The 23371-nt window shown below is 54.8% G+C and overlaps 8 protein-coding genes across 8 annotated transcripts; 4 read left to right on the top strand and 4 right to left on the bottom strand.

Annotated features, from left to right (window-relative positions):
- Positions 1-663: 663 nt before the first annotated feature.
- C8A04DRAFT_39643 (Golgi transport complex subunit 5-domain-containing protein) lies at positions 664-2752 on the bottom strand (the record flags this gene model as incomplete). Its single annotated transcript, XM_062784663.1, has 2 exons — positions 664-2161; positions 2688-2752. The coding sequence occupies 2 exons, from the start codon at positions 2750-2752 to the stop codon at positions 664-666; spliced, it is 1563 nt and encodes a 520-aa protein (XP_062634088.1).
- A 387-nt stretch (positions 2753-3139) lies between these two features.
- Positions 3140-4888, top strand: C8A04DRAFT_39642 (uncharacterized protein; the record flags this gene model as incomplete). The annotated part of the gene is made up of 2 exons (XM_062784662.1): positions 3140-3814; positions 3875-4888. 2 exons carry the CDS (start codon positions 3140-3142, stop codon positions 4886-4888), a joined length of 1689 nt encoding a protein of 562 aa, XP_062634087.1.
- Positions 4889-6787: 1899 nt separating this feature from the next.
- On the bottom strand, positions 6788-8874 carry C8A04DRAFT_14675 (uncharacterized protein; the record flags this gene model as incomplete). The annotated part of the gene is made up of 2 exons (XM_062778189.1): positions 6788-8399; positions 8465-8874. 2 exons carry the CDS (start codon positions 8872-8874, stop codon positions 6788-6790), a joined length of 2022 nt encoding a protein of 673 aa, XP_062634086.1.
- A 4273-nt stretch (positions 8875-13147) lies between these two features.
- C8A04DRAFT_14659 (uncharacterized protein) lies at positions 13148-15039 on the bottom strand (the record flags this gene model as incomplete). The annotated part of the gene is made up of 4 exons (XM_062778184.1): positions 13148-13297; positions 13358-14499; positions 14559-14789; positions 14847-15039. 4 exons carry the CDS (start codon positions 15037-15039, stop codon positions 13148-13150), a joined length of 1716 nt encoding a protein of 571 aa, XP_062634085.1.
- A 1659-nt stretch (positions 15040-16698) lies between these two features.
- C8A04DRAFT_39639 (uncharacterized protein) lies at positions 16699-17080 on the top strand (the record flags this gene model as incomplete). The annotated part of the gene is made up of 2 exons (XM_062784661.1): positions 16699-16732; positions 16815-17080. 2 exons carry the CDS (start codon positions 16699-16701, stop codon positions 17078-17080), a joined length of 300 nt encoding a protein of 99 aa, XP_062634084.1.
- Positions 17081-17634: 554 nt separating this feature from the next.
- Positions 17635-18228, top strand: C8A04DRAFT_39638 (OsmC/Ohr family; the record flags this gene model as incomplete). The annotated part of the gene is made up of 1 exon (XM_062784660.1): positions 17635-18228. One exon carries the CDS (start codon positions 17635-17637, stop codon positions 18226-18228), a length of 594 nt encoding a protein of 197 aa, XP_062634083.1.
- Positions 18229-18435: 207 nt separating this feature from the next.
- Positions 18436-19454, bottom strand: C8A04DRAFT_31689 (RTA1 like protein; the record flags this gene model as incomplete). Its single annotated transcript, XM_062781839.1, has 2 exons — positions 18436-19181; positions 19247-19454. The coding sequence occupies 2 exons, from the start codon at positions 19452-19454 to the stop codon at positions 18436-18438; spliced, it is 954 nt and encodes a 317-aa protein (XP_062634082.1).
- A 1933-nt stretch (positions 19455-21387) lies between these two features.
- On the top strand, positions 21388-23017 carry C8A04DRAFT_39636 (uncharacterized protein; the record flags this gene model as incomplete). Its single annotated transcript, XM_062784659.1, has 4 exons — positions 21388-21609; positions 21919-22204; positions 22272-22834; positions 22874-23017. The coding sequence occupies 4 exons, from the start codon at positions 21388-21390 to the stop codon at positions 23015-23017; spliced, it is 1215 nt and encodes a 404-aa protein (XP_062634081.1).
- Between the last annotated feature and the right edge of the window lie 354 nt (positions 23018-23371).

Genomic DNA, 23371 nt, shown 5'->3' with positions numbered 1-23371 from the left:
TATTTTTGCAAACGCCTTCCATCGTGTCACGTACAGGATCTCGACATCGGTCAAACTCAGGGGCGGGCCACGGGAACATCAGAGATTAACGGACATAATCTTCGACAACTCGAATAAGCGAGTTCTACCCTAGCCGAGAGACCCGATCTGATTAATATAGAAGATCTAGGCCTATTAGAACAACGGACTCTGAAGTTCAATATAGAGGAGAGGGTCCCTATATACTGCCTTGTAGTCCGGCAAATCGCAAATGCAAACACCAAGTACACCGAAATGGGAATGATGGAAGGAAAAAGTAGCACGCAGTAGCGGGGAGAAGGTTGGGCAAGAAGGGGAATTGCTGGGGGAGAGTGGAGGAGCCGTGACTGCGTCAACCCCAGAGGTGGTAAGGTATATAAGGCAGGTCCGGGTGCCAGTTTCCAACAACAAAGCAAATCACGAGGATCACACCTGTGGGTAGTGTAGTAGTTAAGCTGTGTACCTAGTCGGTCCCCTCCCAGGGTGAAAAGGCTCCCTTGGGGGGCGGCTGACCACAGCTCTCTTTTTCGAGGCCCGTTTGTGTCACTTTTTTGCACTTTTTCTTTTTGAGGCTCCTTCCCGGGTATCAGCCCGGAACCTTTTGCTCTTTTATTAACAATTTGAAATTCCAACACGCTCTACAGTTCATCTTCCCAGGTTGTTGACTATACTCCCCACCATAACAGCCACTTCCCGTTCCCATTGTCGTTCCTTGCCCTCTGATTCAGCGCTTCTCCCCTTGCCCTTAGCAGCCGCCGCCACAGCACTGGGCAATTGACTCCCCCTCGCAACACACTCCTTGATGGCCTCCCCCACACCTTGTCGGTTCGACCGTAGGGTCCGCGCAGATACACCGCCCTTAGCCATGATATCCTGCACCCGAGGCCCCATGTTGCTCGCCATCGTCCGCCAAAAGTAACTCGCTAAAGACCCAGTTTCTAGATAGGCGAGTAGTGGCTGTAACATATTTCCTCCTCCGGCGGCTGCCTGATCCGAATGTTTGCCTTGGTGTTGTTGCTGCTGTAACTGCTGCAAGAGAGGATGCGCAGGTGCCTTTGTCCCCTCTAACACGGCCTCAAGTGCCACGACATTCTGACACCGCGCGCTCACCTCCGCAAGCGTCCGGTCCAAGCTAGGCAGCGTGGCCAGCGCCCGGGACAGTCCCGCGATACTACTCTGCAGCGACGACTTCAAATACGTTTCCAGCGCCTGCAACATCAGACTCGGCGTCCACCGCTCAGCAGCAACCGCACTCCCCTTCCCACCCACAGAAACCGGCACCGGACTCAGCAAATACAGCGTCGTCAACGCCGACACCGTCCTTGCCCTGACCTCCTCGGACTGTGCAAACGTCGCAGCCGTAGCCGCCGCTCCCGCGCCAGAGCTACTACTCCCCCCACCCCCCGCCATCCCCATCGAAAACTCCCGCACCGCCCGTCCCGCAGCTTCCTTCACAGCCCTATCCACAGGGCCCACAACCCCCTCCCGCAACGTCCGCACCACCACCACCCGATCCAACCCATACCCCTCCGCACCGGGTGTGCTCGACCCCAAGAAGATCTCCCCCAGCGCCAGCAGCGTATGCGCACACCGCACCAGCGCGCGGTGGTCCTCCCCGCGACCGCGTAAGCTCAAACCAGGAGATGTTGTCCCGGACGCAGGCGCAGAAAACTCAGCATACTGCGCTTCCAGCTGCCTTCCCAACTGCACCACCCTCCCAACCGCCCTCGCCAACCTTAACGCGCTCCACAACCTCGTCGCGACCGTCCGTACCTGGTCCGCCTCAGCATGTTTACTGCTCACCTCCCGCTCCAACTGCGCATAACTCTCATTCAGCGCCGTGATCTGCGCCTGTAAACGCGTGAGCACATTACCGCTGGCTTCGGCGTGGGTTTGGGTGTGGACGAGTAAGGGGAGGGCGGAGCGGGTGGTGAGCAGGTCGATGTGGGAGTCGATTTCTTGGATGTCGAAGAGGACGCGGGAGAGCGGGGTGGAGAGGTCGAGGGGGGTGTCGGAGGGGTTGTTGGTTGCGTGGACGAGGGTGTTGGCGAAGGAGGAGGGGGCGAAGGAGGGGTCGAGGAAGGATTCGTAGTCGATGTAGGAGGGTTCGGTGTTGTCGTTGTTGTTGTTAGGGTTGTCCGCACTTAAGGTTGGGTTGGAGGGGATTGTTGGGTCGGTGACGGTGGGTAGGGGGCCCCCGGGGGGCAATGGGTCGCTCATTGCGGTAATGGTGACATTGGTTATTTGGTTGCGTTAGGGTGGTGGGCGAGAAAGGGAGTTGGTGTTGGATTGGGACTCGTGATGTCCCAAATCGAGCTCGATGTTGAGGCCAAATTGAAGGAAGCTCAAGATGCGACCCCTGCGCTCGGGAACCCTGACCCTGGAAATTTTGGTGGGGCTGAAAGCACCTGCAGCTCGGCCGGCTCTGCCCCGCAAGCCCGTGAGCCAGCTGACACTGGGCCCTGGGGGTGCAGCTCCTGGTGAGGTCATTGCTCCTCTTCCAGCGTCTCCGCCTGTATTTCTAGAAACGGCAATACTAACGCAACCGCAAGCAAAGAGTTCGCAAGAAACGTGGAATCGGGGGAGATAACCCTTAATAGGTTGCTAGGGATCAAGGCTTCAAGCTGCTAGAAATGATTAAGTACTATATGTAAGAACCACACCCATACTCCGTAGTTCGTTTAGCAATGTTCGCTGGATCGTATTTCGTATTGTTACTGGTGTTCCCGTCCATTTCCAGCAGCCCACGGCAGTTCGAGACCCACTTGAGCGATTAAACTTTCCGGAACCAGCGGAAGTTTCGCGGCTCATCGCTGCAAGCAACGAAACGACTCGCCAATTGCATTCGCGTCTCGGCTTGATTTTACTTCCTCCACGCGAGCCCAAGCGTCGAGTCCTCCGCATCCAAGACCGACAAATGCCTCGGAGCCCTTAATCGTCGTCAGCGATGTGTTGACCTGGTCGCGTAGGCTGCGCGCCATCCAATTGCCGAATTAATACCCCGATTGCTCGAGACCCCGACGACATTTATCCACTGATCTCGACGTCCCGCGAGTTTTGTCGAGTCCCATTCCACTGAGCCTCAGCCCCGACCGTCCTCGTACCTCGATCGCCGCCCACCATGGCCCTTCTCGCAGCGAGAGAGGCCCTCTCGTTCCCGGCGGGCGACAATGCGACCGACACCCTCATCAACAATGTCCACCTCAACCTGACCACCCTCAAACACTGGAATTACACGCTCTACTCCAACGGCTCCCTCTCCAACACATCCTGGTGTCTCCTCACATTTGACTCCTACGCACCGGCCCGCCTCCTTCCCAATGGCACCTTCATCAACGCGACCTGGTGCTGGTCGCCCACCGAGCCGATTGGCATTCGCGGTGGCATTGGCATTGGATACGCTGTCTTGTTTGGCGTCGCCCTTGTGATGAGTCTTGTTTGTCTCAATAAACACGGGTCCCTGCATCTTCCCGTCGAGAAACGATTCTACCGCATCGGAAGGCGCTGGCAATGGTATTGGGCTCTTTTTGTGTCTGCCACGGCTATCATCAGCTTGCTAGTCGCGGTGGACGTCGATCGATACTTCTTGCCGGAGCTGCCCGTTATCTTGACAAGCTTCTTTTGGTATTTAATGCAGTGGGGTGCTATGGCGTTGGTTTGGGAGGCGGTACGCCATTGGGGAAGCTGGATGGAGCGCCAGTTCATTGACCCGGATCCATTTACACTCCGGGATGGTGACAGACGGTCCAGGGTTGAGTTCTACCTACCGTTGTTGTTCTACCTCTTCTTATGGCTCGTATGTTCCCTCTGCTGGTACTCTCTCTGCTTACCTTGGTGACTAATCAAATGCCCTTAGAACTTCTTTATGATCGTTCCTCGAAACTGGGGCGCCATTGAGCTCCAAAGATACCCTCAGCAAACTGTCGAACAAGCCGCCCCGGGAGCCACAGATGCTCGCTTCAAAGCGGGTGCCTTCCTCCTTGTCGCCTGTTGGCTGGTGACTGGTTTCTCTCTACGTCACTCCATCAAATACTACTGCCCGCGCAACCGGGGCATCTTCAACCGCATCATCGGCTTTGTCCGCTTCGCCCCCTTACGATTTTTGATCCTCCTCCCTCTAGCTGCCGCCCTTGTCGCTTACCAGGCCCTGGTATCATTCTACTTTGAGTACAGCCCACTCCGAGTCGGCGGCCCTAACTACGCTATCTTTCCCGGCGGATACACGCCCTCCCTCCTCATCCTCTTCACTCAGATCCTCTTCGGCTTTCTCAACCCCAACGAGGACCTCGAACTCCAACGCCAACGCCGGGTGCGGAACCAAGCCATTAACCGCGAAATGGGCATTACTATCAAGCCCTCATGGTGGCGCCGTGTCAACGGCGAGACGCTAGACACAAACGGGAGCACACGCGACCAACTCCTGCGCAACGTCCGCGAGATCCACGGCAACAAGGCCACCGGCACGGCTAGTGCAGCTGAAGTGGGCAATCCCACCACCGACGGAAACCGCCCCGTCGAAATGACACCTGTGTCTCCCTCATCCATATCCTCCCCGGGCGTACGGAGCCCACCCCTAACCCCATACACCGGCCGCTCCGAACAAAGACGCCAAGAACGCGCTCAACAAATGGTGGCCGGCATTCTCTTCCCCGAATCAACACAACAACAAAATCCACCAGCGAGCGCCAACACCACGGCGCAAAGACGGGCCGAGCTGATGATGGATGGGCCACCGCCACCGCCGTACACAGAAACCTCGCGGGATCGGGATCCGCGCGGCCATACCAACGGAGCGAGGAGCGTGGGTGGCCAGTCGGAGACATCAACCAATCAGCCGCCGCAGCAGATTAGGAGTATGCTGGATGTCTGAAGGGTCTACCGAGGACCTATAACTAACGATTTATCACGCTCAAGGCTACGAGAGGGGCAAGTCAAACCGAGAGGCTTGCAGCCTTTCCGCTAGCAAACCAAGCTGAGCTGTGACCTGGGCGCCCCCAAACCCGCGTCAAGCTCCAGGTCCGGAGCAACCTGGCCAGCAGACTGAGATTCCCACTCCGACACTTTCCAGGCCTGACAGACCTGCTTCGTCATCTGCTTCGGCATGCGGGTTACCCATCGAGGATACTCCAACAGGTATACCCACTCACAGCCTGGACAAAACGAGGATGAAACCAGATTGAGTATACCTCCGCGCGGGAGAACGCCCGTCAAGGCATGCACACCATCCACCGTCCGGCGATGGATACACAACGCGGACGCATCTATCACAACCAGGCACATGGAAACCGGAACGGTATCATAGCGGGAGAGATTCCTCTGGACGGCTGCAGCATGGCGGACAAAATGAACCACCACCTCATCATAATCACGGGTAGTAAACTTTGCACTGCCTTAGAACCATACAGCAGTTATATAACGTTTTTAATATAATTTTTTGCGTTATTTTGTTTTCTTGGATACACTGAATTAGAGCAACGCCAATTGAACTATCATCCTGTATCCTGCCCTAGCCATTCTTAATTCCGCTTTGGCCACGCTGCTTCTCAGATCACACACACGCTACATCACCACGGACAACCTGACCGACATTCTGACCTCCGAATGCAACAACGCTGCATGACAAAACACCAGGATCACGGTATCAGACGCTAGGCCAACTGCAACACCCCAAAGTAAAATGGTATCAACAGTAGTTATTCAACTTCAACTATGAGCCATGATATCACCAAACCCGAAGAATGAACAAGACAAAGGAGGAGAGAGAAGCGTGTACGTGCGAGATGAAAAGTGACAACCAACCCAAAAAGAAAAACCCAAACAAGTAAACCCATAATCCCAAAAAGAAAACCCAGATACCCAAAAATCCGTCCATGCTACCCGTTACTATCGTTCCTTTCCAACTTGTCCAACCTGCCTACTAGATCTGACCACCCCCAGGGATATCTGTCGTGATGAAACGCATCCTTCGTTCCCACTTCCATTGATGGAGGGAAGGCCTTAGCTAAGGACTTACAAGACTTTAGCAAGGCATCAACGAAGCTTCCTAGCCTACATAGAATAGAACCATGCAGGAATATCCCGTCCGTCTCTAACCCCCTTCCTGCAAACCCCGAGACGAAAAAGGTCTGGCTTAATCAGGACCGGGCGTCGGTTGCTGTGTTCGCGTACTCGCCTAAAATAAGCGTGGTGGATGGCGAGCTAAGGCAAGAAGACAACGGGAGGCAAAGTTTGCGTAACGCCGCCCATAAAATGACGGGGCCCGATACGTTCAAGCGTCGTACCTAGTGTCGCGGTGTCTTGTATAAAATCGCCTGATTCGTATCGTGCTCGTCACAAGATGAATGCTCAAAATGCAAACCAAAATCCAATGTCCAAACTAGGTGCAGATAACTAAAAGAAACCCTTCCAATCAGCCCCGGAGCTGCCCGGCACCCGGCTTCCACAGTCATGTCGTCGTAAAGTGAGGAAGAAAAATGTCGTAAACTGCGGCGTTGCCGAATCCGTGATGCGTGTAAAAACAAACCCGTCTAGCTCAACTCCGGGAGACATTGCAGTCCAACCTCTCCCATGAAAGAAATGGTATCATATGAAGTGAGCGGCCGTTAGTGCAGAGCCCCCGAAAACTCCCGAGGTTTAAACTAAGAAAAGCGAGTGTTGCGCCCATGAAAGTAAAATGAACTGATGCAATAAATAGAACGTGGTCCGTGTCCTCCTGATCTGCGGAAAACTCGGAGGTTAAATAAGAAAATGATCGCCATGAGTTGAGCAATCAATATGCGGTCGCCACGGAGCCCTGACCAGTGGCCACGGCAACCAGGGCCTCCAACCGTTTCATGGCTTCGGGTTCTCCTCCCTGATTCGGAGGCCGCTCGGGGATCCGTTCCATACGCTCGACTCGCTCCCCATGGGGACCCTGTTGTTGTTGATGGACAATCGGCTGTTGCTGGTCTCGGGCCGGGAACCCTTGAAAGGAACTGACATTAGGGTGGACAATGCGGTCGACGTGAGGCCGGCCCTCGGGGATAGTTTCGCCGGCGGGATGGCCACTCGCAGGTCCATTGTACCACCCATGACGACGGGCTTCACGCGGAGTGTTGAAAGCAGGGGCCGAAACGGTATGCTGGTGCCGAGGGCCCATCATTCCAGCGCTGCTAGCGGGAGGCATTGGGCCGCGTGACGGAGGCAAGGCCTCCACCTCTGGCTCAAACCTGACCCTAGCTTGCTCGGCCCGAGCGTGGAGAGCCTGAGTAGCCTCGCTTGCCCACGTTCCCGCTGTGTCCCTTGGCGGCGTGTTAATGTCCAATCGATTAAGGCCGCGGTGGAGGTTGGAATCCCATTGTGTGGGATGACCTCGAGGGTCCTCGATGCGTGGCTCAGGCACTTGAAACTGGATGGAAGGCCGACGGGCCTCGGAATCGATCATCATCGGCGAAGGGTTGCGTGGCGGGGGCGCGAGCCTTGTGAACTCGTCAAAGGACTCAATACCGGGGAGTCTCATCTGCTGCCGGGGCTCTCCCGCATTGGGAGCGGGCAGAGTCACGGTGTCCGGGGGGAACTGCGATGGTGTAATGACTTGGCTGAGTCTACTTGCCCCATTGTATTCGCGGGTATCGGGATGCCAGGTGCGCCTACGCCATGCTTCGTCTGTGCCCGAAGAAGTCGAATCTCTCCTAGACCATGTTGATGTGGGAATTGTGGGCGATCCAAGCAGGCTGTTGTTTTGTTGCGGCGAAAATGGCCCGGCGCTTGGCGAGTTGAGAGCCGGGCCAAAAACAGGAGGGCGAACCCCTTGGCCGTGGGGAGACTGGAATGGGTTGTTGCTGGATGGAACACTTAGGCGGCGGCTTGGAGTTCTCGACCCTGCGTACATGCTATGTGACCGGGAGTGCGAATTGGCTGGGGACATGACCGACCCCCATCGGGGGCTATTTTGGCCGGCGGAGAACGTTGCGGAGGTCGGTGTGCTGAAATCACCCGGCGAGGGCGCTCTGTAATATTGCCCGTCCGGACCGCGATAAGCCTCGAGGGACGTTCGAGACCGTGGGTCAGCCATAACAAGTGGCGCAGGGCGACGGCGTGCATCGCTCACGCTGTATCCAGATGCTATCGAGCTCACGCTTGTGATACTCGATGTGGATAGTGACTTGGAGTGGCCACGCCCCCCAGGGGCAACGCTCCCCGCCGTTGATGCCCGCGCTCTTCCGGGTTGTCGGACCCTGTCCGTCCTGATTTGTCTCTGGAACCGTGTTCCGGTCGCGGCAAGTGAATCGATCGGGATATCTTCGTTCACGTGTACAGTTTGTGCATGTTGTCGGAGGTTGTCGAGACGCGAAAATCGGCGGGAGCAGTGGCATTGGAAAGGGCGTTCACCAGTGTGCTTTCTGCGCAAAGGTCGATGCGGTCAGCGACGAGTTTACGGGAATGATGGGATACACTTCCTTCGTACCTGATATGGCGTGCCAAGTGTTCACTTCTCGTGAAACTCAGACTACATGGCGGATAATCGGTGCAGTAAAATCGCTGGGATTTTTTCTTCTTAGATTTTGTCCCATCGCCATTAACGCTTTCGTCATCTGAGCCAGCCCCATCATCGGCAGGGTGCTCTTCGCCGTCCGAGTCATCCATCTCCATGTCATCGGAGTCCTTGGATCTCCTCGAATGTTCCGAATGTGCTCTCTTCGGGGTCGTCGCGGAGGGTTCGGGTACTTGCACCGAGTCGGGAAAGGGTGAAGTTGGCAGCGGCTTTTGCGATGATAATGCGGCGGCTCCGAAGCTGGCCCGAGTAGGCGTTGTGGCCTCATCTTGCGGCTGGGTCGTCGTCGATTGAGCCGGCGCGGTCGTTGGTCGCGGTGTCATCGGCGTTGAGACGATATCTTGCGCCGATTCATCCGTCGGCATCGGGTTGTTGACAGGGCGAAAAGCGGCCGCCATCGTCGGCGAGTGTGTTGTCCAAAAGAGTCACGCGGGGTGCCTGCAATAGGAAGAGAGAGAAGGGAGTTGATAAATGATGGGCGAGCAGCCTGGCGAGGCTGAGACGACCAAGCCCACTGCAGGGGGTGTTAGTGCGGGGGTGGGTGTCTGGGAATGATTGCGTCGACGTCAGGGGTCAGGAACTGGTCGAGTCGGCCGAGGGAAGCAAAACCGGAATCAACAGACGCTTGCGACAGGAGGATTCATTCGAAGGTTTTTCGGACCGCGTCGATATGGCGTAATGAAGGAAGTGAAGATGGCAAAGAAGAGGCTGGGAAATGTTTGTTGCACTGGTCGGGCACTGCTGAAAAAGATGGCAACGCCGGATGGAGCCACAGCCTCCAGGTCTTCCGGGCTCGTGGTGGGGATCCAAATACGGGACAGGCACAGGCTGAATCGAAGTGAGGTCGATCGACAGAAGGCGCATTCCCTCGTGTATCTCCGCTGCAGTTGTCGAACGTTAAACATACGACAGCTTATTCGTTCGACGGGAGGTGAGGTTCTGATGCCGCGCGGAATTTGGAGAGCAGCAGGGCGGGGGGTTTAGGGAGAGCAAAGAGAGTTTGTGTTTCGCTGCTCTCTGCCCTTTTTGCTGGCGTCGAGGAGGGGCGTGTGGCGAGGGTGTGTGCAGGGAATGGCAGGACAGATGCGACCAGCCGCGGGACAAGAATGCAAAAACACAAGAGCAGCAACAAGGGCCTCCTTTGATCCCGTCTGTCTGGAGCCGGGCCTAGCCAGTGGCCAACGAGTGGAACTGGAATTTGCGATCAGTGCGGCTTGGGTATATGCAGCGTTGTGTCCTGGATTAGATCTCAGCCCGCATGAGAGCCCCTCGTTGGCTGGCTGGCTTGTTTTTGGTTCGCCCTTGCGGGACAACCGCGCAGGTCCAGTTCACCAACCACCGTCGCCGGATCCCTGGGATGATGGCCTCGTGTGATGCCCCGATGCGACAAAGGCCCCGATCAGACCGAGTGCAGGCTCGGTAAGAAAGAACGAAAAAGGGTGAGTTGGGGGTAAAAAAGAAGAAGAAAAAACAAGCGCATGTATGACTAGGCAAATTTCGCTATGGGAGCTCGTGAACTGACAAGCCCGCGCGAGCGAGGGAGAGAGAAAGCAAAGTGTGATGAAGGAGATGGACATGGAAGTGTCGGGTCCGAGGATGAAGGTCGAAGGATGCGATCTTGGCAGGGTCAAAGGCAAGGGAAAAAGGAACGGCGATTGGGGGCGCTTGCACCTTGTCCACCCAGTGACAGCCAAAGTCTTCGGTGAGCGCGGGAAGGAGCACCTGAGAGCAAACGGGGAGGGGCAGCGAAAACACCGAAACTGGCTTAGCGGCCTAGAGGTTGGGCCTTTCCCCGCGTCTGGGATGTTTTCCTGAAAGAGTCGCTGTTCCCAGCGTTCCCCGGCGCCTACTTCGTAACATCACAAGACCTGGCAAATTCCTTGGGCTGGGCTATCTTAAAATACCTGACATTCACTTAACAGGCGAGTCCATCCAAACCACAATAGCCCGCAAAAGGACATATGCACTGCCAGAAACAACACCCAGGCATCGTACCTGGGAGCATAAGAAAGCACCAAAAGATGATGGGCAGGCGGTCACCTAATGCACGAGTGCGGTAATGGTTGCACAACTCAACGCAGCATCTGACTCAGACCAGCCGGGCTCGAAGGCGACCTCGCGACCTCGACTTGGACCCGCCATGCACCACACAAACCTGGAGACAGCCAGGCCGTGCGAATACTTATCTGAGCTCCTGGGCTACCCGGTCTGGGCAAAAACAACTGTACTGCCGGGCCATCGCGCAGCTGCCGGGTTCGGGTACCTGGCGAGTCTGCTGCTGATGCACCTGCACCTTGCCGGGTACCTGAACGTCGCCCCTTTCAATCCACTGGGGGCCAACAACTGAGGGAACGAAAACCGGTCCGGGAGCGGCGTTCACATTGACAACTACGCGTGATTTACCTGTGTTCGATCGGAAAGAAATCAAGATAAAAATATAGGCTCAGGTCCCGAAGTCTACAGCGCTGCTATGGTTAAAAGAAGTGGCGCCGCCGACGCAGCTAGCAGTTTCAGTGCCAATACTGATATCCGGACCCCAAGCCTCAACTAGGATCCCGACGTCGAAGGTTCGCCGCATCACCTTGACACCGACGGTTGCCGAGCCCTCAAAAGAAATGATTCTTTTCTACGTATGACTCAAGAGCCGACCGCATCATAATACCCTCACCCATGACCGAGAAAAATCGTTGAAGCACAAACGTCGGAGGGGTGCCAAAATTGCGCTGATCAGCGGTGACGGTCTTGGTGCGGGACGATGGCGGGGTTCAGGCATCCGTAGTACCTACATTGCGTCATCATGGGGGTCTGGATGCTTGAAAAAAGACCCGCACTTCCATCGCCCCGCCGGTGGTTTTTCTCTGCAGTCCATCTGAGTACCAACACAACAGCTTTGACCGCGCTTTCGACCGGTTTCCGGACGCCCATTCCCAGCAGGCATGTATTGAACAGCCGTTTAGAAAAGGAATCAACAACCACACAATGCAGGATGAGGTGGTACGGAAAGCATGGATGGCCCTGGCTCTTGGGCCGGATACTTCGTTTTGTGCGACGTTGATTTTTGAGTTTGCTCGAGGCGGTGTCGGCGGCCCAGCCGGGTGACGGACACCTTGGTCCATTCGAGAGTGCCGTTCCAAATTCTTGAGCTCCCCGAAGCCGCAAATATTGTGGGCGTGCAAGTCATGGCCAGATATCCTGCGCCGACGTGGCCCGGGTCCCCGGGCCAGCTGTCAAAAAGCAGCCCGTGTCTGGCCGGCCGGGGTCTTCGTGTTTCACTGGAAGCAGCGCCCGGTCTTCGCGCCACGCTAACAGACAAGACAGCACCAAGTGAATCGGCACATCGGCCTTCACTCTCGAGCGATGACATCGTGCATGAGCCCTGCCGACTGCATCATCGTGGCTGGCATTTTAGCCAACTCCAAGTCCTGCACAACTCCAATACAGCCACCTAAAAAGAGTGGGGCTTACCTCCTAAGGGACGACACAATGTTGCTTCAGAATAACCTCCAATATGTGCCAGCCACTGACGGCCTAGTTGGTTGTTTTCCATCCAACAGATCTCGCTACCTGATCCAGTCGCTTGCCTGCCTAGGAACACAACAGCCCGTACCCTACATTGTATGTCTCGCTGTAAATGTATCCATTTTGCGAGGTGGGCATCGGCGAGAATAAATTCACCAATATTTTGTTTTATAACGCCGCTTTCGTCTTGTGTATCAAAGAGCGAACTAGCTGTCTACACAGCACTACACTAAAAACGCTGTTCTTAAACAGGAAACTACCGCGAGCCTCATATATCCCTTCCCTCTTTCGTAAATATCTACCGGTCCTGACGATGCCGAGCACTCCGGACCCTTCCCGCCCCCATCCTCTCATTCGAGCGCTGACTTCATCCTCCTGCAGGGAACATAAGATGTGGGGTCGCATCTTGCTCTCGCACGTGCCCGCTCGGGATGTAACCGTGTCAAGGGGTGGGTGGTGATTATTCAGCGGGCGCTAGGGCTGAGAAGCGGCCGTCGTGGAACGGAGGCCCTTATTGTTTTTGTTGGCCCGTGCTTTCAGGGGCTGAATGGGTCGTTTGTTGACTTTTTTCAGGGGTTCGCTTTTTGTTGTTTCGAGCGAAACTGAACATGGTTACATGTTTCAAGGAACAAGTTCAAGGGGAGACCCTTTTTTCTTGACCGTAGGACAATATCTGAAGGTTCAAATCGCCTTCAGAAGCTACAATTGACGCCTTGCGCCATGACAGTAGTCTTTTCGCCTGCGAAAACATCAGACAACTTTGCTCTGGCCATCTTGATGCGATTCTCTTCGCAATCAAGGTTTGTCTTTCTTCAAATGTCAATCAGTATCGCAACCTTTGATAGGTTTTGCCCATCTCTTACCACCCTGAAGCAACGATTGTCTTGGTTACCCTGATGAATCCGAACTCTTAATCGCAGTAAGCATCCCAAAAACACAGATCCAAATGCATACAAGATTCGAACTCAAATTTTTCACAGAACACACATAAAGTATATTTCGCTCCTGTGGAATTCGTCGCCCACGCCACAATTCGCTGTATCAGTCTCAACTCCTCCCCTCAACCCTTTCAATGCCCTATTTTCCCAAATTATACCCCTGCCCAATGCCTAGTTTCCGGTACCCCGCAATCACCTTCAAGATCTTCTTTCGCACCTTTACAATCCCCGCCTTTCGCTCCGGGGTTTCTCCCTCTAGACCTTGCAGCGACATGTGAGCTAGTACCTTCTCGACAGCTCTCAATCTGAGCTTTGGCGTATTCTCCTCGTTTTCAATATCTGCTGCCACCCCTGCGCTTCTCTGTACCTGCGCGACCGGGTCCAGCTCGCGTTCCCCAGCCCACGGGTCAGGTACCTTTACACCAGGTGGTGAATCACGGACCTCCACACGCGAATACACCTCCCAGTAATTCTCAAACCCGTTGTGGCCCTTACGTGCCCACTTACGCGGGTCGGTGCGTCGAAGATACTTGTACAATGCGCGCACATGATGTACCGACACCGGCACTTGGTCCTCTGAGTGCCGGATCAAGGCTGAATCGAAGGTGTGCGCGGGGATGTGTAACGTCGGTTTGAGTGGGCTGTTGAAATCGTCGTCTGGGTGTTCGATCGTCCAGCACAGGTCGAGGAGCGGAAAGTGTGGTTTGCCGGACACGTTGCCACGAAAAGGAGGGTTAATGTCCATGGAGAAATGGACGACCCAACGAAGGCCGACAGCGAAGGCGCCCAAGATGGGACGCAGGGTCAAAGGTCCCGCCGGAAGGTCGACGGAGGAGAACCTGACGATTTCGCCTTGACCTGAGCTGGCATTAGCTCTGGAACGTATGTTGGCGTTTGCGACGATTTGAGCTGTAGATTTATATTGTGACCAAAGGTCGCTTAGGGCGTAACCTGGGTGGTTGGCGTCTTGCACAAGGACGGCTTGGTAGTCAGGCTCGGGCTCTTCGTCTAGACAGGGTATAGCATTCATTCGGGAGCCGGTGAGATAGTCGAAAACGACGTTGAGGTCGCGGTGCGTGAGATCGAGTATGCGCATTGAGGTGCCCTCGTCCTTGACTTTCCACCGCCAACCAAAGTTGTCCCCCCTCTCAGATGTCTTGTGCCCGTTGCGCTTGTTAAAATCACGCCCCGGCTCCCAACCCTCAACTTCTCCGTCTGCCGCAAAGAGATTCTTTTCCCAACGCAATGAGTCCAGCTCATTCCAGATTTCTAGTTTGCTCATGCCAACTTCCGGCCCGCTAGAGGACCCATCGGCAGGATCCACTAAATTGTCCACCTTGACGTAGTCACTCATGTCATATCCGTAGCAGAAGAAGACCAAAGGGCCTGGCCACAAGTTGCGATATCCCGGTCCAGCAATGTCTGTAACCGCCTTATTTCGCCATTTCGGGTCAATCGTGACATCGGGGTCCATCATCGTCGAAGAGAACGCTACATAACAGTGGCATATTAGCTCTTTGCTCTGACTAAGACCTGTGCAGATAACCCACCCATTACCAACCCGTGGCCTAGGTATCGGAAGTTGCCGTCGTTTGGACAGGCCGGGTTGATCACGGCCAGGTCCAACCACGATGCGCCGATGCCAGGGTACCCATAACATTTATCAAGACTCGGATGGTCAATGACTAAATGATCATCCCGCACTTCAGCCCAAACCAGACTGAGATGAGGCTCATCGTTGTGCAAAACGACAGCTCGTCGGTGGTTGCCACTCGGGCGAACTTTAAGGGGTGTCATATTGATCGTCGAGCAGAGGGTGAAGGTTGCACTCGGGAGACGCGTATTGCAGTCATCGCTGCAGAAAACGCCTTCGCCGCAGTTGCACCGAATTCGTTGGGTTTCGTCCGTTTCGCGGCCGCATGTCATGCAATTGTTCTTCCACAGCGATGTTTGGATTCCCCACATGTGAAGTTGGTGGACTTCTTCCTCGCGATCAATCGCAGTGTCGGAAATATCGATTTTGAGTGGCATCGTGGGCTATCGATAATCAGAGGTCAGAGGCTCAGAATGGGCGTTTGGTGTGAAATATCAGCCCCAACGCCCAGCGTGAGGGACAAACAGTGTAGAGGTTGGTGTGAAACGAACGAAATAGTCAACATGGAGGTTACAAATGTGCTACAATTTACTGGTAGCACCACGCACTTTCCAAAAGAAGAGAACACCACAAAGAAACAATTTGAACTCACCAGCCCCGCCTATTCTTTCCCAAGGCTCCATCCATCACTTAGGTGGCACCTTCTTGCGGAAAGCAACACCTTCAATTAACCAACCTCGCATGGACCAGAGGGACCTCAGATAAAGATCAAGGTGCAATAGAAAGATGTTGGAAGTTTCAACTCTTCTGCTTTACGCCTGAAACCCTGGCTGTAACAGGATCACCCCCAAAACATTTGGTCCTCTAAAACTTGTAAGCATGCTTTAACAGTTTATTTCTAAACCCGCTCACGGTTTGGGTAAAGCGATGTGGGCGGGCTTTTCTCGAAAGTCCCGATGATGGAAATGCGAGACAATGTCCAGGTACTATACACGTAGTCAACGGTAAGCTCATTGTTGAAAGAATAAAGGAGGGCTTCTCTGCTGATCTCTGACGGGCGTGCTGACCTTTTAATCGATGGGTTCTGGATTTTGTCTGGAAATACGTCGGTGCCGAGGTCCTCAGTCGCGCTCAGGATCTACATGAATGCGCCGTTCACTACCTTAGCTATCTGTCATCAAATACGAGGCACTTGATGTTCCCGAAAATTTGCTCGTAATTTGCTCATGTGTGTCGTCAAGTTCTATTAGAAGTATCGGCAGGACTTCCCAGCCTATTTTTTCGCACACAAATCTGTGCAGTAATCTCAACTGCGGCGCTACAGCCTGTGAGGCGACCAGCCAGCCATTCATAATCAGTCTTTAAAGCGTTGGACAGGAGTTGAAAGCTCGCCTACACCCCGTTGCTGTGCTGGAGAAGTTGCTTCCCCGATTTCCCGTAATTAATTATTCAATCAATTGATTAGCTCGAGGATATTGAAATCCTGCCGCTCCCAAGGCCCCATTTCCTTGTTTAAGGAAGATCGTAAATGAGGATTGGTACAATAGGTGAGTTCTTAGTATCACGTAACAGGCCTGTTACACAGATCAACCGATCTTTTCGTCCCAAGCCCCTGTCGTCCTAACTCGGTGTTGATCAAACACCCCCTAACCACATTAACCACCGCGCGGTCCAAGCAGTCTGTATCAACCACTGACAATGCGCATGCAATGACTAACTGATCAAGCTGCTCATCCAAGAATCAAATGCAGGCCTGTAACATTCTAAACACCGGATAAAAACAACCCGTCTGGTTCGAACTTCAACAGCAAGTTGACAGGCAAGATCCGTGACAAGATTAGTCGCAGTGATCGAGTGAGGAAAGGATCGCTCACTGAGCCGCGATGAACGATTAGTGACTTGTGACGAACTCTCATTCATGTGTGGCGTCCGGATCAGTATATCTTATCCTCTGTTCAACGTTTTGGAGGATGGTGTTATCATTCGAACTTTTCGCATCATTACCACTCGTTCATTTCTACTCGACCAGGTGTCGTACTTTTCGAGTTTAAATCAATTCATTTAATTAAGTATAAATATTCACCCCTACCGCCAAAATGGTCCGCATCACTCTCGCTGTTCTTTCCGCATGTAAGGCACTCCTATCACTTCAGCCCCAGCCCAAGGAGCCCCCTTTCTCTTTCGTCGCACACAAACAGTAACACATATCCAGTCGCCCTCACCGCAATGGCCATCACCCCCAACAACGCGGGTGCCAAGAGCGTGGGCGCCGGCAACGGCGAACAGTTCATCACGGGCGGATGTGTCAACAACGCCGACTGCAGCTCGGCCTGCTGCGCCGATGCAAGCGGTGTGGGCGTCTGCTCGGCCGAGGCAGCGCAGTTCCAGAACGGGAAGAATGGGTGCGGCTTTGTTGACCCCAATGCTGCTGCGACTATTGCTGCGGCGAAGGCGCAGGTTGAGAAGCAGGGCTTCTAATTAAGCGGCTGGGCTGCTTGGGTAATGTGGTATGATGGGAAGTAGGATGTACATATGGGGAAAGTTGTGGCGCAATATTTGTAGCCGCAAATATCAGAAAACGAGACACGCATGGAAAACCCAAAAATGGATAACAATCATTGGGCACGAAACTGCACGTAACATGGGCCCATAGGTCGATTTAGCTCTCGCAAAATAACGCAAAGAAATGGCGTTTACCTGAGGTTGCAGTAGCCCCGCACTGTTACAATTCATTGACTAACATGTCTTCATTCAGTCCAATCCTCGACTGTGGGTTGCCCACAATTGCCCCTCTCAGCTGAGAGGTGCAGCGGTAGCCAAGATCGCCCAGATTCGTCATTGTGCAACGAGATGTCGTGAGAATATAGTTAGCTCGTCTCAACAGCAACATATAAATTTGGAGCATTAACAGAGTCAATTAATTATTGAATTTTGTTCCTCATCCCTAGCCGATATCAGAGATCATATTCCAATAAATAACATTCACACCTCATTATCAACCCATCTCTCATATCCCTACTCAACCCACCACAATGTCTCGCCGTCTCCTCACCACCCTCACCACCCAACGCCTGGGAACAGCAGCCAAACCCTTCCTCCTCCCGACCACCCGCCTTTTCTCCTCCACCCCCCACCAATCCGCCCCCCGCTCGGACATCCTCCCCGTCCAAGTCGCCGGCACCGGCACCGGCACCCTCCAACACGTCACGGTCCCGGGAAAATCCTACGCCTTCGTCTCAGACACCTACCCCGTCCTAGGCGGCGCCGACTCCGCTCCCTCACCCGTAGTCTACGCCCTCGCCAGCCTGAGCGCCTGCAACCAAGTGACCGGCCACGTGGTCGCGCGGGACCACGGGATCACGCTGGGGAAGTGGAATGTGGAGGTGGATGGGCAGTTGCCGACGGGTGTGTTGGTTCAGGGGCTGAGGGAGGAGGATGTCGGGGGGCCGAATTGGGAGGCGGTTAGTTTGAGGGTGAGGGTGCAGACGGATGTTGATGGGGAGAAGGAGGGGGAGAAGTGGGAGAGGTTTGTTAGTGAGGTGGAGAGAAGGTGTCCGATTACGAGGTTGTTTCGGGATAGTGGGTTGAAGTATGAGAGTACGTGGGTGAATGAGAAGTTGGAGTGAATAACCAAGGTACAAGAAAGGGATCTGTAAACGGGATACGGATCATTGAGGTGGAATGGTTAACCTGAAATTGACAACACCCAAACCCTGTCTTGTCTTGTCTATCCATCTCCTCTAGTTATACCCAGAGCCATATCCAAAATGCAATCGCTGATGCCACGCCACAATGCTTACCCGCGTACTCTCCCACGTGAAATCTCTGCCCCTTTAAACACGCGCCATCTCAACGACGCCCCCTTCGCCCGCAGAATCACTCTCCGTCTGCGGCGCACGCTTCTCTTCGTCCACCGGCCTAGACTTGTGCGACATCTGCGGGAAGAAAATCCCCGGCGCGAACCCAGCCAGCAATAGACAAGAAATCAGCACCATAAAGGACTCGAGCACCACAAACGACGGCTCGTCCTGCATGATGTAGTTGCCCCAACCGCCAGCCATCTCGGCAATACGGTAGATACAACGGATCAGCAGCCCAGCATACGCGACGCCGATCGCCCACAGGAAGATGCGGAAGTTCTTGCTCGCCCACAACGCCGCACCACTCTGGTGCTCGGCCGCAACAGCACCGCTTTTGAAGTACCGTCCAACCCGGAACAGATAATCCCCACACATCGCCCCAAACGCGCCGAGCACGATCACCTGCAGCACGATACCCGCCATGATCGTCCGGTTGCCGTCCTGGAGGAGGTTGTACTTGTCGCGACCTGCCGAGGCGGCAATGCCACCGCCGATGGCCTGGATGACGAGGCAGGAGACGTCGGCCGGGACAAAGAACAAGGGGTAGACGCGGGGCGGGACACGGCTGAGGGATGGGTTGAGAGCGGTCACGGCGTGCTTGAGGGTCAGATAGAGACCGATGCAGACGAGGGTGGGGCCGAGGATGATGGCGACGATTTGCATCTTGAAGGCGCCGCTGTCCCAGGGGTTTTTGGAGAGCAGGGCACGGCCAATGTAGCCTGGAACGGGTATTAGTCTTGAGACCTAAGAACGATAATTTGATAGTAACTCAGGGGTCTCTTACCAACACACTCAAGAATGCTCCCGGCCGCAACAGCGATCGAGTAGCCCCATGTCCGCTTCCATAGGCCTAGGACAATAGTGACAATGGCGGCTATCCCGTAGCCAAGGGCTACAAAAATGTTGACACCTTCATTGGGGTAGTACCCTAGGGTGGTGGCCTGAACGGGACAGTAGATTGAAACCTCAGTACAGTCCTGGAAGTCTCTCATCGTGCCCGGGTTCTCGGCCAAATTCGAACTCTCTGTGTTGGACAAGCTTCTGGCTATGAGACCGGATCCGACGTGGGGAAAGCCTGTCGGTATCGGGCACGGGGTGTGGAGATAAGGAACCGGTGGGCCTGATTTAGAAAGGAAAAAAGACCAAAATCTCGCCGTTGTTGGGCTGGGGTTGAGTCAGCGATATCCGTATCGTTGGTGGACTTCAAAACCGGCAACGCAACGCCGCAAGACCAAAAGAGTGAGGCCGTCGAAGAGGAAAGAGAAACGCATCTGACAAAGGAAAGGAAAATGAAGCGAGCATGAGGAGGAGTCCATCGTCTTTGAAAGACGCGGCCCCGGATACGCCGGGCTGTGCAAACGAAGGAATTATTATTCAGCGTTGCAGTGAGGACGATGTTGGGAACTTTCGACAGAGGTGGACCCGAAACCGAGTCTTTCTCAGGGCCCAAAACGTGTGATTTCAACCACTAGATGGAGCACCTGGTTCGGTTGCATTATCTCCGGGTACGGCGCCAAGACAATCTCGTGCGGGTCTGGCCAACGGCTGCAGCAAAGGCCGGGATGAAGCTCGGGCCAGTTCAAACAGGACCCACAGGACGGGAATCCAGGCACAAAAAGGGACCTCAAAAATCTCAGGCGACAAGGCACCAAATATTGCCCTGTGCGAAAGCGAATGCGGACACGGTAGGGCGTGGGACAACAAGACGGAGCGACGGGACACCATTCGCTGGAATGCCTTGATCGGCCGACGGGGAAGGTGCCTTCATTTGCGCCAAGATGAGCTTTTTCTCTACCGGACGTTGCGCTTCTCCACGCACTTTCTCCAACTTCGCAAACAGCTCGCGCCGGAGTCCCAGATCCAAGAATCGGCACGGCCAGGAAAGCTGTCTCGTCTCCCGCAATTTCAGCACCCGCCCACGTGGTCCATTTTCGGAAAACAGAGCGGGATCATAACCGAGATCCCGATTGTGCGGCAAAGGGCGAGACAAACAGAAGATTCCACGTTCCAGACAGGCACACACCTCTCCACACCGGCTCGCACTCCCTACTACATTCGCTCCCGTGGACACTGGACGTCTCACGGCTATTCTGATTGTTCCGACGCATGTCCATCAGAATTATCCCGTACCGCTGTATCAGACTCGAAGGCGCGCATGGCCATGCAAGGATCCGCAGATCGTCTCGTCTGGTTGATGAATGAATGAGCAAACCTTCTTTTCTCCACCACTAAGGTTCAACGTCCCCGACGAGCCCACCCACACACATACTCCCACGGCCAGATTGGCGGCCTCTTCGTCCCGACCCTCTCCCACCAACCCGCCGGCCCGGTGACCTGGTTCCGCTCTTCACCTAACCCACCAACCCCTCCACCCTCAACGGCCGGGCTCCAGTCGTCGGGGTTCTCTGGGACCAGCTTCTAAGCACAGCGCAGGTCGGCCGCCCGGCGTCCCCGGACCTGGTGTCCTATCAGGTTCCTCTCGTGTATGTAGCTACCTATGCACACCCGGTCCCCTTGACAGTGTTTTACCGTCCCTTCGGTTCTCCATGCCTTGGCACCCCACCTTCCCCTGGGTACACTCTAGGAACAAGACAGGGTTGAGAACATGAGGAGAGCGGGAAAAGGAAGAGGAAGACCAGTGGTTTTATGTCCGACAGAAGACCCGGGTCATCCCCTCTCACGTGCCGCGGATGCAACGCTGTCAACCAAACTCGACCCCAGACAACCCCTGATGTTGACCCCCGTCCTGTTGTGTGACATGACTAACGACATGGCAGTTCTGCCCTCTGTTTCGGGCGGGACCGGTCTTCCGCTTCAACTGACACCCCCTTCGTTGACCCGGCCGGAGCCGAGGCGCCCATCGCCGGTGCTACACCAGTAGTCAACTAGACCCACCGTCATTACGGGCCTGACCCGACCATCATCATGCGGCAGCCGGACCTGACGCCACCCGCCGACTCCCCGGCCTCGGCATCCCCCACTCAACAAACCTCGTCGAATCCCGGGACGCCAATTTCACTCGGAACGGCCACCGGCTCTTCACAGCCCGCTCCCGCTCCGCAGCCTCAGGGATACACCGGCGTAGGTCGCAGGTCACATAAGAAGAGTCGCACCGGGTGCTCGATATGTAAAGCGAGGAAGATCAAGGTAAATCCTTATCCCACCGTGCTTCTATCCGCCTTGTCCGTGTTGTTGACGTCAGCGGCTATTCTGTAGTGTGATGAAAGGCATCCGGCATGCCTGAACTGCATATCTCATGGCGTCGAATGTCCATTTCTTAAACCTGGCGCGGCTCCCCCGCCCGTGCCTCGTACATTGAAGACAAACATCAAATCCCAGTCGCCGGAATCACGCGACCACACCACAACACCCCAACCTAAACCGGCCCCTAACGTCCCTGAAGGGGGACCACTGCCATTGCTCCAGCTGGAGCTGCTCCACAACTACAACATGAAGACCTATCGTACCCTCTGCGCTGATCCATGTCTTTGGGAGTTTTGGCGAGATGACGTCGTCCAGCTAGGCTTTTCGTGTGACTACATCATGCGAGCCCTCTTGGCTGTTAGTGCGTTGCACCTAGCCTTCCACCGGCCCGACCGTCGTGATTTTTACATTGAGGAGGGTGTCCTCTTACACCAACAAGCGTCTCGTTTAGCCATGCTCGTGGTGAAGGCCAGTACGAAGATCGACAAGCAGCAAGCAGCCAGCTTTTTCCTGTTCAGCATGCTAACTATCTTCTTTGGTATGTTCCTTACCTTTATTTATTTGCCCCTTACGCCTTTCGTCAGCACCCGTTAACACACCCGCAGCCCTCGCTTCCCCGCGCCGTTCCAACTCTGATGGCACTTTCTTTATCGGCGAGTCCGGCTTCCCCGACTGGGCTTTCCTCCTTTCCGGCGGAAAGTCCGTCATGGACGCCCTCGGCGAACCCGGTCCCGACACCGTTGCCGGGCCATTTCTCCGCTACGGTTATACCCGCTGGAATGCCCAACGCGCTGCCCTCGATGCGCGTAAACACCACAGCCTGTCGGATCCCACGTCCACAAACGATGTATCCGCTCCACTACCCCCCTACCAACCTCTCCTCGGACCCCTGCGCTCCCGTGTCCACGCCGCGGTCTCCGACCCAGCACTCCTCGGCACCTACACCCGTGCCCTCGACCAACTCGAACTTTCCCTCGCTTCCCGGGACCTCCCGGATGCCCCGCGCGACTCACTCGATGCGATGGTCTGGCTGTGGATGGTCTCAGACGAGTTCATGCCCCTCTTGCGCGCGCCGACGCAAGAAGCCGTTGCCATCTTTGCACATTTTGGCGTGCTGTTGAAACACCATGAGACCCATTGGTGGCTGAAAGGATGGGGGGATCATATTGTGAGACGGGCGAGTGAGGTGTTGGATGAGGAACATCAGGCGTGGATTGAGTGGCCGCTGAGCGAGCTAGGTTGGGTTGATGGACAGCCTCCAGCACTGTCGCCCTCAGTGGCGATGGGTGGGCAGGGGCAACTACATGAAGAGAAACCGGGGTCGGGGTATGAGGTACAGATGGAAGGGTGAGGTTCGGAATGTTGTGGGCTTGGTAATGGTGAAAGGGGTTGGATGGGGGTTGTTTGGATTTAGCGGGTGGAGATATTTGGATTCGGCTGTTAATGTCCGATATAAACAGATTGGAATGGGCTTATGGGGTTTAGAATATATAATTTAATCATATAACAATATAACACGGGAAAAATCAACTTCCAATCCTCATGGCATTGTAGCGTGACTCTATGCAGAGTGGCCATACCCGTTCCTGGAATGATATGTTTTAGAGTGCTCATGGAGACATGGCTCTTGTGAGATAATTAATCATTGCCATAACGTACCTTATAAGCGAGCCGAACATATAAGCGGGTCGAACATTCCTTGGCA

This window comes from Dichotomopilus funicola (assembly GCF_033296635.1).
Source record: "Dichotomopilus funicola strain CBS 141.50 unplaced genomic scaffold C8A04scaffold_71, whole genome shotgun sequence".
Taxonomy (NCBI): Eukaryota; Fungi; Ascomycota; class Sordariomycetes; order Sordariales; family Chaetomiaceae; genus Dichotomopilus; species Dichotomopilus funicola.
Note: the sequence above shows the minus strand (reverse complement) of the source record. Positions and strands in the feature narration are given on the sequence as shown.